General features: G+C 32.6%; 1 protein-coding gene and 1 pseudogene across 1 annotated transcript in view; one reads left to right on the forward strand and one right to left on the reverse strand.

Moving 5' to 3' along the window:
- The window catches only part of PPFIA2 (PTPRF interacting protein alpha 2), a 465,706-nt gene that overhangs the window by 75,608 nt on the left and 374,591 nt on the right, over positions 1-15,507 (reverse strand). Inside the window, 2 exon segments of the mRNA XM_011374878.1 lie at positions 1,403-1,496; positions 13,643-13,797. Of these exon segments, the coding sequence (XP_011373180.1) occupies positions 1,403-1,496; positions 13,643-13,797 (249 nt within the window).
- LOC111730260 lies at positions 11,504-11,622 on the forward strand (annotated as a pseudogene).

The raw sequence follows: 15,507 nt of genomic DNA on the forward strand, positions 1-15,507 counted from the left end.
GAAAACTGGCCAGATTACCATGTTATGTAAATATTTCATTGTGAGAAAAATAAAAATTAACTTTTAAGAGAAATAAACCAAGTCCATTAGCCAGGATGGGTTTTAACTATTCTTATTCCTTTAGACTTAAAGTAATTTTAAGTAATAAAATTGAAAATCATTTAGACTTGAAATAAATTTTAAAGAGTCTAGCAAAGGTGAAGACTTTCTAGAATTTTTTTCTCAATAAATAACCATAAATTGAATATAACATTCATTAATAGGAATAAATAAAATTAAGAGATTTCAAGCAGATTGCGATAACATTTAAATACATTTTTTAGTTATTTGAATAATAAATTACAGAAGAAAAAATGGTTACTAGTATGGAATGTGACCAAATATTTAATTGTATTTAAAAAATAATAATCTCAAGGTTGCTTCTTTTCTCTGCACAGTATTTCTAACTGAATTTGGATGATTACCTAATTTTAGTAAGTAGCAAATTAATAATACAATTAGGCTAGTGAGTTGTTCTGCATTTTTAAGTACGTATGTCCTTATTAGTAAACACCTGCAAAGCAAGAGAGATGGCAAAATATGAAGTAAATTGATTAATTTGAATGCTATAACCATGAAAGCATATCTATTACAATAATGATGATGAGAGCAATAAACATTTAAGAGTGAGGAAAAGGAATAACCAGACAATAGATTCTGGAATAAAGAGAAATTCTTTGGTTTTTAAAGAACATGTTCTAAAGGTGCTACTTCATCACTGAAAATGTTACTATGTATTTAAAAATGTGTTATTTATGGACTCACTTGCTTCCCAACAGCTGCTGAGACTCAAAATTTGCCAATTTCGCAATTCATTTAAATGTTCCATATTATATGTGAATGAAAAGATATTCTATCAGTTTCCTGACAGATGCAAAATAATCTGCTGTGAGTCTAAAATAAGTTTATATTCAATCAGTCAGAGAAATATTCTTTTAAATACGCCATTTTAAGAGGAGACTTTGCCATTAGAGGAAACACAAAGTTAGATGGTATACTCTTATTTTATCACTTCAATTCAGTACTAAATTTAACATCAAATAGAATATTACATTATTTGTAAGGCTACACTTAAATATTTAAAATATACTGTGTTTTGAAATAAATGCTTTGATCTCTTAGATAAACTGTTCATTTCTACTACAGGGCAAAGATTTTTTTACAGTCATTTCAAACTGTAGCCTACTAGAACCAGGAAATTCGAGCACTGAATAAGTAGTTTTACGGAATACCATGACAATATTGGCCTCAGTCTGTCATTTTTTTTTCCAATAATTCTCTTTTTAACTTCCCCACAGGCAATAAATGATAAAGAGTAAATTAAAATTAGAAAAAGGAGGGAAAAAAAAATCTCCAAACCTACTTTTTCTTCAATCTTCTATCCTTCTCAGCTTGAGTTCCAAGTTTGCCTAACCCCAGGGACTCCTGAGCTGCAGCTTCAGTCTCCATGAAGCCTCCTGTGAAGAAGTAACTATTCACATTAGTTTGGATACATTATATCAATTCCAAAATTAAATTCTTAAAAGTTTATTTGAGCAACTGTTCAGTATCACATTTTTTCCCCTTTCTTTCTATTGTCTTTATATTTCCAACCCAACATACATAAAACGGCATGGGTACATACATAAACAATACACTGAGAGAATGAAAAAAAAGTACTTATTGTTATACTATTCAATAGCATCTAGTAGCAACATAATACATGTGGCCTGTATGCTGGCAAACATGAGAATATATAGTTTGCAAGCCTCATGGTCTCTTTTTCTACTTTTCTTACGAAAAATAAGAGCAAATATGTGTAGTATATGAGTGTTTTCAACATTTAGAAATTGAAATTTTTTATATATAATGGGATAAATGGTAGCCCAATGAGTAGAAACTTGTGTGTCTTCAATTCCAAGTTAAGAGAATGGAGAAGCACTCCCAGCTTCCAAAAATTTTCATCTCCTGTGCCCTGCCTGACTCCTATATCCAGTATAAACCTTACTTCTAGAATTTCCTGTATTTTGGCAGGTTTTGTTTTGTACATTTTATAATAATACCTGGAAAAATTCTTTCTTTCTTCAAAAGACCCTGGTAAGAATTGTTTTTACCCAGCAGATCACAAATTGTTTGGGTTAGTGGCAGCTTTCTTGGCTTTGGAATATAAACAATGTATGTAACCTTGGAATGAAAGGAGAATGTTGGGCACTGAACACAGAACGACACATTTTACAATACAATTATTTAATGCAGAATCTTTAAAAATATAATTAATTCATACATTATCTAATATGAATGAAAAATGAGAACTTAATCCTGGACTCTGTTTTCTCTTTGGTATTTATTCTATGTGAAAAACATGAAAAATATTCACTATTTTTAAGTGGGTTCAGGTGTACGTATTTTTTAAATGGAAGAGATTTAGACTTAAGTTTAAGATTAGATAGAAAAATTTAAACTAATACTAACTCTTACAAAGACTACACAAAATTTTTCACCAATATATAATAAAAATATTTTTATTTATAAAAGTAATAACTATTTGAATACATAACTTTGAATAAATAATAACTATTAAAGACAACTTTTACTCTTTTGTCACTGATGGATATTTCCTTACTTAACATTTGTGGGATTTGACCAGAGACAAATTTTGTTGTTATCATTTTTCACAATTTATTTTAGTAAATTATTTATACTACTAGATATTATTAATTCTGGAGCATTGATATAATAAATTAATCTCATAGTTTAGTAACTTTGTTTCTGAACTGGATAATTATAAGAAAGTCCTCTTTAACTGAAAACGCTTTGATTGCTGTCTAGATTTTAATTAGGAAATCAGAGTTCTGGAACCAAAATTTATTTTATTCAATTATGCACTAATAATAATAATTTTTTTAAGATGAAAGATTTTTATTGTTAGTATCATTAGGAAAATCATTCACAAGCTGATTAATGTACTCTTGGGGATAATTTTTAAAGGTGGGATTTTCCATTATTCACAGTGAATGAATATTTTCATTTTATTTCTCTCATTGGTATACTTGCCTTACTGTACATCCATAAATTATTATTCATAATCTGTAATTAACAATAAAATTGTTCTCTTGAAATGGAAATGGAAATGATTGCTTCACTTCAAAGTTACAAAATTCTTCAACAGTCCAGATGGGGGCATTAGGAATTGATGTGGTAACCCATTTGAAACAACGAGACATTCTCAACCACCAGGTAGCATTTGGCTTTTTATTCTTCTGAGCAAAGAAGAATAACTTAATTACAATGCAAATTTCATCAAGAACTCAAAATTTTAATTATAGAAAAAGAACATTTAAAAATGAAAGCTCTGGAAGAGAAACACAGAAACTCCTAGAAAAAATTTGGGCGTCAAAACTAGACCCAGAAAAAATATATTAGAATTTGCTTTTCATAAATATAATTTAAAAAATAAAAGGCAGGAGGATCTTGGAAATACTCTAAATACTTCAAAATCTAACATCCTCTGAATAAAAAGTTTAATAGAGAATTCCTATTTGAAAATGCCATTAGACAATGACACTAAAGGCCACAGCAGGTAAAATTAGTTTTAAGCATCACATATATGAATGTACTCTGAAGCGGGATCAAAAATCTAATTATGTGCATATTTTCAACCCAATTAAACTATTTCTAGATGAGAAGATTCTTTCATAGAAATTATCTAGCTTCCTGTAAATCCCAGGTTCATCTTTCTTCATCCTTATCTTTCTCCTTTCATTCCAAGGTTACATATATTGTTTATATTCCTCTGTCGAACCAGTTTGTGAACTCTTTTACAATATGGATGATTATTTAAATCTAGTGAGAGTGCCTCATTTTATCCTGGAATTGGCAGGGTCCTATGACTGTGTGGACTTTAGGAATATCTTTTCATCTATACCAATATTTTATTCACTAGTCATTTGTAGCTATTGAGCACTTGAAATGTGACTAGTCCAAAATAAATACTGCAAGTATAAAATATTCACAAGATTTTGAAAACTTGTTACAAAAAATATGACATCTAATTAATAATTTCATATTGATTACATATTAAAATGGCATGTTCTCATATACTGCTTTAAATAAAATATATTACTAAAATTCATTTTACCTGTTTCTTCTTAGTTTTCTTAATGTAGCTACTAGAGAAATAGAAATTACACATGTGACTCTCATTTGTGGCTGGAGTTATATTTCTGTTGGCAATACTGTATATTAGTGGTTCTTAATAGAGACAGTATCAAGAGTGTAAATATTTATAGTATCAAGAGTGTAAATATTCAGATATGTTGGTGGGGAGAGTGGGGCTCCATTTTTAGACATCATCATGACTGCAAAGTAAAACCGATATATATTAAAAAGGGAACAAGGATTCTAAATATCTTCAATGGATAGAGAATCCTTTAGCTTGTCCTTCTGAAAAAGGCAAGAGTAACCCTGATGAGAAACACTGGCTTGTGGAAGCTATGGATTACTCATTCTCCAGGAGATCCGTTAGGAATGTAGAGAGAGCATCATTAACTCCACCCATCTGATGGCATAAGGTGTTCAGGCAGAGAACGCTTGAGTCTCACAATTCAGTGGATAGTCAGATAATAAACTGCATATCACCTTTTCTGTGGTTCCCTAGTGGCTACATATACAAAAACCCAAGACCGAATCCTTGCCCTCACATTTCTCTGGGCTTTTATCACTCAGGTATACTTACTTTTGTAATGTCTTTGAGAACTTGAAAGTGTTGAAGACAGGACCACTCCTAGGGTGTGAGGGGCCCAATCAAGTTCATTTTTCCACCCTATTTTTTATATACACATTTTGAGTAACCTCAGATCAGTGGGGCAACACTCTAGTGGTCCATTCTCATATAGTATCATTCCAGCCAGCAGAAATGAATGATTCACTTGTCAGAGCACTTTCCTGGAACCAGGGGCAGGCCACTAGTCCAGAATAACCCCATAAGTGCAAGTCTCTGGGCTCCCCAGGACATCTGGTCAATCTCGCACATGAGGTAGAGAGTTAGGGAGCATCCTAATAGAGAAAAACAGAGACTCGAGTCCATATGGTTTAGTTAGATTAGATGAAACTGCCTCCCTGGCTGGTCTCAGGGTCTGAAAGGTAACAGAAAATTTCAATGCTTCCAGCAAGTGAACCATACAGGTCTAGGTCTTGGCTGAGGGCCCCGGCCCAGATAGCATTGCCAGCCTCAGCCTCTCCCAGGCACCAGAGGGAAGATCTTAGAGAATGTCAAAGAAGGTGCTGTAAAGTGTGAGGCTTAAGACCCAGGCCAAGGAATTCAAGAAAGGACCCTAATATGCCCGGATCTACAGGTGGTACTAGTTGGAGATATCTGTTCATTTGGAATGTGAAAGCAAATATCTCTGTGTTGCTGGGGCCTTAGATTCTGTTCAAAATAATTTACTTCATGTTGGCCTTTGAGGTACAAGTATGGAGAAATTTCTGGTCAAAACTCACATTTTAAGGTCTCTGTCTTTCCATTCCAGGAGAGGTCCCTGTTATTGTATAAAAAAGAGAGCTCTAACTCCGGAGAGATTAAGACTATAATCTATTTATGATCAGTAGCTTCAACCTTCTTCATTTGACCTCTCTTCAGTATTACTCCATGCCACTCATTTTGTATTTAAACACACTTGAATTAATAAATGGTTACTTATTTCATGTCTGTTAGTCTGTTAGCTCTCTGGAGGATGCACCTAGGCACAGTGCCTGGCTCATAAAGAGGATGTAAAATATGTACTCATAATTGAAGCTAAATACTGCTTTCTTCAGAGAGGCCCTTTCACTATTCATGGAATGAGTCATCTCTAACTGAAACATTGTAGAATTTATATTATTATATCTGTTGGTTCCATAGCATCTAGGAACAATCTAAGGTTTTGGGTAAAGGCCAACTCAGCCACCCAAATTTTAGGTGTAGAAAGGTGCTCGCTAAATAATGCTGGTGTAATGCTGACTCAGTTTTTGTCACTATGAAATTGTTTTCTTCATTATGCTGATTATAGCAGGCCAATGAATTCAGCCAATAAAGGATAGGGAAATGCAATTTAGCAGGCAAAAAATCTTTTCAAAATATATTGTTTCTTGTATACATTTAAAGGAAATTTGTAAAAGTTGTTTTTTTAATCAATAACTATGCATTTTATATATCTGAAATTGAGAATTTTGCTTGTTCAGATTTAACATATTTTTATTTTTGCTTTTTTTTTTCATAGCTTTGCTGTATTTAGTACTATTTCTTCAATTCTCCACTCTTGAAAAACTTTGATTTCTGTTCTCTCTCTTGCAATGCCTGTCAATAGCCTCTTCATTCTCACCATTCACTGTTAGTTAACATCAGCGAGGCTGGTCACGTGTGTTCTGTTCTTTTCTTTATGGTCATTATTATGAGGGTTCTCTGAAGACACCTGGCATTTCCCAGAGAGTAACCAATGAATGTTAAGATCATGTGGAGCAGATGATTCCCCCAGGTGCAGTAAATGTTTTCACATCTCTACCTTGTCTCCACACTCTATTACCATTTCCCTAAACTGGTAAGATGCCTCTGTAGCATGATATTTGTTTGCTCTAACTCCTAGCTTCTGCTTGGATGCTTCACCACAGATCCTAGATCATTTCATTCACGTGCTTGTCTCTGTTTCGTCTTGCTGCCCCCTGATCTCCGCATTTCCAATCTCTCTATGGCTAGGTAACTTGACCCTCAGTCCTGATCATTTTCTTTGCTTGATAATTTGGTTTCACACTCCTGACCCCAGCCAATATCTACTTCCTAACTAGCCACAGAAATGACCCAAGTTCCTTTCCATCACATTCTCCTTGGAGTTTGTTTTTTCATGTGGTGTCAGTGCCCTTTTTCTCAAGGATAAATTCTATTTGAAACTCTAGCTTTGCACCTTTTCAATCCTGTAAGAAAACTGCACTTAGATGTTCGTAGTAGAATCAAATATATCCCAGAAGATAAAAATTAATAATCTGAACTCCTCAATGACATTATGTTTGTATCCTTTATAAGAAAACTTGTAATGTATTTTGTAATGTCCTTTTTTTACCGTTGCCTGGAATTGTTTTTAATTTTTTCATGTATTTATATGTAAGTAATATCCTCAAGAAGTTATAAACGTCCTGAAATAAATAATCATGTTTTTAATTTCATTAAGTTACCAAGCTTGCTCCACAGGACTAGAAAATCAATGATGTATTTTTTTGATTGAAATAGTCGTAAGAGTATATTGTCTAGAGCACTAGACCAGGAAGTGAGAGCTAGAAGCCAATACCAACTCTCCTCCAAACTACTACTTTGCCTTGTGAATTAAAGCCATCTATTTCTATATAGTATAGAAATTACAAGACTTTTAGATATGTTCTTACTTTAAAAGTCTGTAATTTTAAAAAGACCAATGCATTTTTATAGTAAGTAATTCATGGTATAAGTTTTGTAAAAAAAAAAAAAGTTGCTGGATATGTGACTTAAATGTTAGAGCTTCATAAACTCAGGACTACTAGAATTAAAGTAGATCTTAAAGATCATCCATTACAATCACCTTTCCAATGCTTGGCTCCTCTCCACAACGGATCTTTTTAGTACTTACTTAGCTTTTACTTGAAAATCTTCTGTGACAAAGAAAACATTACCTCATAAACAAGCTCTTTGGATATAATTCTGACACCCCAGAGTTTTCTTACACTGAGATGAAGTCAATCTGTCTATAACTTTAACAGTTTGATTCTAGTTTTGTATCCTAACTCAATGATAAAAAAGCCCACATGGTAGCTCATTAAATATTTGTAATCAGCCATCCAGGTGGACCAGCAAGAATAAACACATCCACTTATCTACTCCTCACATGATTTCAATCCTCTCATCAGCTCAAATACTTCCTTCCAACCTTTCCTCAAGGTTATTAAGTGCCTCTTAAAGGGCAGTAATCAGAAATAAATACTATTCTCTGGTTGTTATCTTACCACAGCAGAGTAGAATGAAAAAAGCATTCTTTTTTTTTTTTATCACAATACTATGTCTAGTAATGACTACATTTATTGACTAGTATATTGACTTTAGAGTCACATGAAAGGTCTAAATTTTTCTTCTAAATAATGCTTCTAAGAGCTATAAGTTTAGAGTGAGATATTTTTGGACTCTTCATATTTTACTTTTTTAAAGATAGTCTTTAGCAATAACTTTTTTTTTCATTTATGATTCCTATCTATACCAGTAATTTATAAATCAGATACCTGTGCTGTTAAAATGTTCATGTCCAAGTGACTGAGGATTGTATTGACCAAGGAGAGAGTAAGTCCTAATAATGCCACTAGAAACTTTGATCCAAGGTGGACAATTTCTGGAGGATTATTCAACCAGTTATAATTCTCACCTAATTTTTCCATCACCAAGGCCCCATTTTGAAATCTCATCCACAGGGATGTCATGAGTCACAGCTTGTCACTACCTCTCCTGTTACTGAGCAACTTTGTCAATGAAACAAATGAGCATTGTTTGACATGACTATTTTTAACACAGCTTAATTGGCTTTGTTTCAAAATAGGTTAATGCTTTCAGATAAAATTAAAAGTCAAGCCAGTCAGGATTCTAATTACTGATGCCTAATCATGGATCGTGAGGTTCAGAACTCCTGTTCCTAGTTGTTCTAAGAGGACAGACGACATAAGTAAATTTTTCTTGGCCAGAAACATACTGAAGTTTTTGTTTTGTTTTGTTTTAAATAAGAGATATGTATGTTTTATATATATATACATATTTATTTTACTAAATTAAAAGTTCCAATTGATGCCAGTAGCCATGCTTTAGTCTTTTTCAAAGCCCATAGTCAGTACTCTGCACTTAATAGTGGCGCAATCTATGTTTATTCATTGAAAGTAGAAATAAATAAATGATTTTAAATTATCTATGTTTGTTTCCCCTCAAAAGTGCAACTCTCATGGGCTTTAGTAATCTCTGGTTAATGCCTCTTTTCTACGTGAAAGCTTTGTCTTCAAGTAAGCAGATAGAGGCAAAATTGAGAGTTTTTGAGAAGTTCTAGTTATTCGTATATTCTGCTCATATTAGATAGACCTTCATTTTATTAATTTTCTTTAAATTTTAAAGTTACTAAAAAAATAAAGATTTTATAGTTACCCATTTGGTTTGGTCAGTTTTTCCAGTTATCACTTTATTTTAGTTGGTGGTCTTCTTGACATTGTTCTCATGTCTATGCCATTCACTTACATCTATCATTTGTTATAGATATAACTTTTGACTAAAATCTTTAAAAATATATTTTTAGAAAGTGCTCTCCTATTTCAGATATACTTCTTACTTCACATCATCATCAATATAAGTGTGAGTGTATTACTACCTTCTTGAATTGCTTTGATAATATCTAGTCTTCATTGTCCTAATCAATTCTTTCATATTGGCTAAGATTAAACTTGTTTCTAGAATTTTAACAGTAGTTTGTGTGAAAGCCAAGTTGTGGTAGGTTGTAAAATGACTGACAGATGTGGAAGTAAAAATACCTAACTTTAGTTTAGATATTAAGGGTAGAAGAATGATTAGTCAATATCTAGGAAGATGGAAGGATCAAGTGATGACTTTTAAGATATAGATTAGACATGGGCATGTTTAAACATTAATAGAAATATCAGAGAGCGTTGCATCTAGATGAATAAATAAGGAAATAAAATATTCTGTGTCACTGTGCTGTTAACAGGATACTATTATATCCTGGATCTATGCTCTAGGAAGTCAGCAGAAGTACTTACTGGACCAATTTTCTCCATGCCCCTCAATGAGATTATCAAATCTGCTTTTACATCTTTTCATTTTGGGACTTGTGATATAGAAAGAAAGGGAATAAAAATAAAAGAAAGAGAAAGAGAAACAGAGAAACTAAAACAAGATCACCAAGTCTGCTAGAAGGGATACTTCCTTTGTCAGAACACTCTGCCCAAATTCAATCGTGACTTTCAGGTAGCCTTGGCTCATATCCATGTTTTATCTTTCCTGCATAGTACTTAAAAAATTGAATATGAGGAACAAATGTTGATTCAATTTTGTCTCCCTCACCCCTGTTATTTCACACCCTGCCCATAACCTGACGAACTTAGTACACGTGTGCAAATCCTGTTCTTTCATTATAGGCAATAATAAGAACAAGAATTATCAAACCCTCTGATAAGAGTAGAATGAATTTTCTAAAAGATAACCAGAAAACTTGAAATCTCCCATTACTACTCAATTTTACTCTTTGCTATATTTGTGACTTAAGTGAAAAATCACCAACCATTTGAAAAACGTGTTATAATAGATTTCCAGACTAAAATAATTATGTTTGGTTTCTATTAGCTTTATTCAAATGCTTTTAAACCCCATTCCTTTGAGTTATGGAATTTCCAGAATGATATTATTTCTGCTAACAACACTTGTAAAGATTGATTATATGTAGTATATTAAGTTTGATTCTCCCTGGTTAGGGGTTATCACTGTAGTAACATTGACTGATCTATCATATCTGGTTTATCTTATTAACCTAGATTTTCAGATTGTTATATGAGGCAAATAACACCCCCTTTACAAATATTCTTCTCTGCGAATTACTAAGAATTTCTCTCTTGTTGTTTATCATTTCTGAAGGAACCAAGTGAACATTTTCATAGTTTGATTTAGACAGTTTTCTTCCTCCACATCACCGTTCATTTAAAGGCATAGTTACTCTCAGGTTAACTCATGTTTCTCTGCCTTTAAAAGCTACTCTTTAAGAGTTCTAGATCTTAGGACATGGTCCAAAATTTCAAATTTGGTTCCTTGACATCATTATCCCTCTACCATATTACTCTTCATGCCATTCTTTCTTATCTTCTATTTCTATTTTCATTGGTAGAAGAAAGAACAGTGGCTTGCTCCTGTGTCTGAATTTTCCAGATCAAGATAATAAAATTATAATCACTAGAAATGCTTCCCTAGTTTCTTCTGATCTGTGAACCAGCAGCACTAGCCCCCGAGTTAATGAGTTTTCATGATCTTCCCCTCACAGCTGGAATACACCTTCCAGGAAAAAAGTAGACCTAAGTCCATATCCCTCAACCAAAGTACCAGTGGTACCAGGTAGCACTTACTTTGGTACAAATCGGGTTTCTTGGAACCTACTTGTACTTGTGTTGTCTTCTTATTTACTCAAGTCTTATTTTCAATAAAGGCTTTTTATTCTTGGTTTCTCCAGGAACTTTGATATACCTTCAATGTAGTGTCTACATAGCTCCAGAGGTATAGATTATTGTCCTTGTCTTCTTTATCAGTCCTGCAGTCCTTAACAAGCTGCTGATTCTGATTTTGTTTACACTCTACCTCTGTTGTTCTATGGAGTAAAACAAAATTGCTCAGAGCTCAGAAACCTTATAACTATTGCTAGTTTATGACTTGGATGGAGTTGATAAAAATGTAATTGTAGTCTACGGCCATGCTACCCTGAACAAGCCCGATCCTGTCTGATCTCGGAAGTTAAGCAGGGTCAGGCTTCATTAGTACTTGAAAGGGAGACCACTTAGGAAGACTAGGTGCTGTAGGTGTAAAAAAAAAATAAGGGTTTGTAAGCTGACAAGGTCCTTGCAATCTGTAAGGTCAACCAAGGGTTTCCTTACCTAAAAAAAAAAAAAAATGTAATTGTAATTGACTCTTTTCTCATCTGTTCTGACATAGAAACACACGTCACTGAAAATGGGTAAGAAAGTCTGGGTTTCTAGAGGGATCTATATTTTTCTAACTTTAAATCATATTCTGGATATCCTCATTTGATATAATATTGTTGGCAAAATTCCTAATGATTCAGTAATTCTTCATCAAAGTTAAACAGAAAATAAAAATAGAAAAATCTAAGTGAAAAGGCAGTTAATTACATTTTAAAAGGCAAAAGTAAATTATGGAACCTAATATGACCATATATGTTGAAATAAGAATAAATAAAATAATTACTACATTAACAAAATAAATATTTTAAAAATAATTAACTATCAACACTATTGTGAATTACACTATAATATACTGGGAATGACAAATAATTTAGTAAGACTATAGGGAGTTGTCAAACAAGATGAAACAATTTAAAACAATGTCTTGAGAAAATGTACATTTTATATTAAAAAAAAATCATCTTCTCTCTTCTTTCATTATTCATTAATATTTTTATAGCCTAAGGGGTTCCTTTCCTGAAAAGTAGAAATACAAAGAGAACTTAATTCTCCTGCTGAATAACATTTAATCGCACAGCTAGCTTCACATCGGTTCCCTATGGCTTCTGATGCTTTGAGTGGGTTTCACACTATGGAAGCTGGAAAAGGCATTTTTGAATAATACTACAGTTATATATCTGCAAACATGAATATTATTTTCAGAAATTCTTTAGGTTCCAGGGAAAGAAACTAAGCCTGGTGGTTGAAGTATTACTTGTGAATAATCATTCCATTATTTGAGAAGACAAAGGGAGTGCTAAGAAATTTGTATCATTTTGTTTAACACTGGAGGTAGAAACTAAATCCTTTCCCAATAAGTGAACTCTAGTTCTAAGTTAAATAGAAGAGGGAAAAATATAAGATACAATCATGAATTACCAAGATGATAAAGCATTTTAGAGGAAAAAATATATATATATAGGAAGACACCAAAAAAAAAAGGCAAGTGCATAATCATTTCAAGAAATACATTTCATATAATCTTTTTGTTTTAGACAATTACTCCTCTCTCTCCTTCCCTCCTTTTCTCTCTCTCCTCTCTCTGTTTCTCTCTTTATCTCTCTGTCTCTCTGTCCCTTTATCCAGCTAGCTGATCATCCATCAATTTATATATATGTTTATATAATAACCTAAGGTCATTTCAAATGTACTGATATATATTTTATCCACTTAGTCATTGTCAATAACTAATTCTAACACAATCCCTTGTGCCCTATTCATTTCTCCATCCTTCCACCTACCTATTGTAGAGTTTGTTAGTGGAAAACTGTGATAGCTCTTAAAAAGGAAATCCTGTCCTTTCCATTTAATGCCCTACATATCATAATGTTTTATTTTGACTTAAAAAGTTCTTTTGGATATTTTGTAGGCTTCTCAACTTGCTCCCCCACAAAGCTTTTAAATTCACACAGCTAAGCTTTTATACACATCTATGCTCTAAGCAGAAGAAATACACTCAATGGTTTTAAGCTGATTTTAAAACACCAGCACTAGAATGAATATCTCAGTTTTGCAAATTACTAATATATTTTTACTCATCAATAAATAAGGATAACAGTAATAACACTTGCCTCAGAGGGTCCTTGTGTCTATCACAGAGTTAACATTAAATAAATTCTATTGTTATTGTTATTAACAGAGAAATTGAAGTGACTGAAGAGTTTTACAATACAGTATTCTTCCCTTGTAACTTTTACCAAGTGTTTTTCAGCTGAATTGGATTTACAAAGCTAATTAGGATACAAAGTTTGTCAGGTAGGAAAAAGAAAAAAATGAAAAAACAGAGAAATGAAATGAAAAACAGGTGGACACTCAAGCAACTGAAATGAGTAGCAGTGGAAAGTTAAACATGAATACTTACGGAGCTGCCCAAGTCGAGCTTTTTCTTTTTTACCAAACAACCGGCCTATTGAAGACTTGATTCCTTTCTTCTTGGGGGCTTTGTGAAGAGAGTCTTGGCTACTATTGGCACTGCCAAGCCCAAGGCTTTCTGCCTCAAGGGAGGCAGATAAACTACTGCAAAACACAAGAGGGCAAATTGCTTCTTTTGATGCAACATCCACAGGGTTCACAAGACTTTTTTCCTTTACAAAGGCACGAAAGAAGGAACGCTTAGCAGTTATTTTCTCTTTCTACTTGCTTTTCCTTGTAAGCATATTGAAGTATGGTTTCCTCAGCCTTAAAGCCCCGAACCTGGAGGTTTTTCCCTAGAAAATTTTCTTTTTTTCATGATTTTTTACTTTTTTTTTTTTTTATATAATCTCAAACTAATCAATAATCATAGGTTAGTTTACATAGGTTGGTTAAAAGACCTTCTATTATTGAGCACTTGACCCTTTATTTATTTCTCAGAGTTGTCTTTTAAAACCTTAAACATAAACATTCCTTTCTTTAATTTTGTAATTCTTTACTGTGGGAAAGCTCAGAATATCACTTCTGTTTTAAATAATAGAATTTATAACTGAGCAAGGAAACATAATTTGAATTATAAAATTCTTGCTTTAATAAAAATTCCTTAAACAATGACAAAAAATCTTAAATATAATGACCTATAATAAGAAATTTAAATATAACTAACAATAAAGTTTAAATTCCTAGTCTATGGTTTTACTGAATTTTCCTCTAGCCATCCTTCTCTCAGTTTTGGAGCCTAATTCTTTTAATTTTAATTTCATCTAAGTAGGATTTAGAAGCAACAGATTGTATATATACCCTGGTAATTACTGCACACTTTTTTCTTATAGTTCTCAGATATTCTTTTAGGTGCATGATAAACTGAAATGATCTCCAAGTGGTTGGTCTAGGTTCTATTTCTGGTCAATGTATTTCACACTGTTATTAACAGGAATGATTCAATAGACATTGCTACAATTTTTTTCTACATCTGTTAAATTGACAATTCTATGATGAATTATTTAACTTTACTTATTCATCCTAATTAATCTGAGTTCACATTCTCTAAACTACAAAAGTTATTGCTTTTTATATGTTACAATATAATTCACTCTTGTGTTGGAGAGTGAAGGAAGAATATATTTTGAAGTTAGAGTAAATGGTTTTTTTCCACATTAGGAGTTAAAAATAAACAAAATGGATAGAAATGCCTTAGAGCACAGAAAGCTCTGTTTCAAAAATACTTGTTGTAAAACACATACTATTTAGAAGGCAGATTCTTTATTAAGGTATTAATCATTGTCATTATGTTCAGCTATATTAATTATGTGTCCAGAGATGCTGCAATTGATAACAGTGAAGGAACATTTATTTTAGATGTAAATTATATTCTTAGATTTATTTATGTCATTAATTATTATAGAGATCTGCTTGCAATTTTTTAGGTAGATGGAAAGGACAGTATGAAGAGTCACTATGATAAATGAGATAATTCCCCATGTTAACTTATCTTTTCCATTAATATTTTCACAAATATGCTTTTTTTTCTTTTCTTTTCTAAGAATTTTGTATGTGAGGAGCTGCTATGACTGGCAGCACAAAGGATGGCTGATGCACATGCTAGTCTGCTAAAAGGAAATTAGGCACAATCATTCACTTTTCAGACCTTAAATACTCTTACACTATAAGCCAAATTTATATCTTGTCCTTGAAGGAGAGCAGAATATGCCACCCAGAATGTGGCACTTTGGCATGTAGATTATTTCAAGTAGAAGACAATCTGAGCCTAGCTGGCTTTTTACCTTGCCCTTAACTGCCTAAAAGAATTTAGAA

Source organism: Pteropus vampyrus, unplaced genomic scaffold (assembly GCF_000151845.1).
Source record: "Pteropus vampyrus isolate Shadow unplaced genomic scaffold, Pvam_2.0 Scaffold9, whole genome shotgun sequence".
Taxonomy (NCBI): domain Eukaryota; kingdom Metazoa; phylum Chordata; class Mammalia; order Chiroptera; family Pteropodidae; genus Pteropus; species Pteropus vampyrus.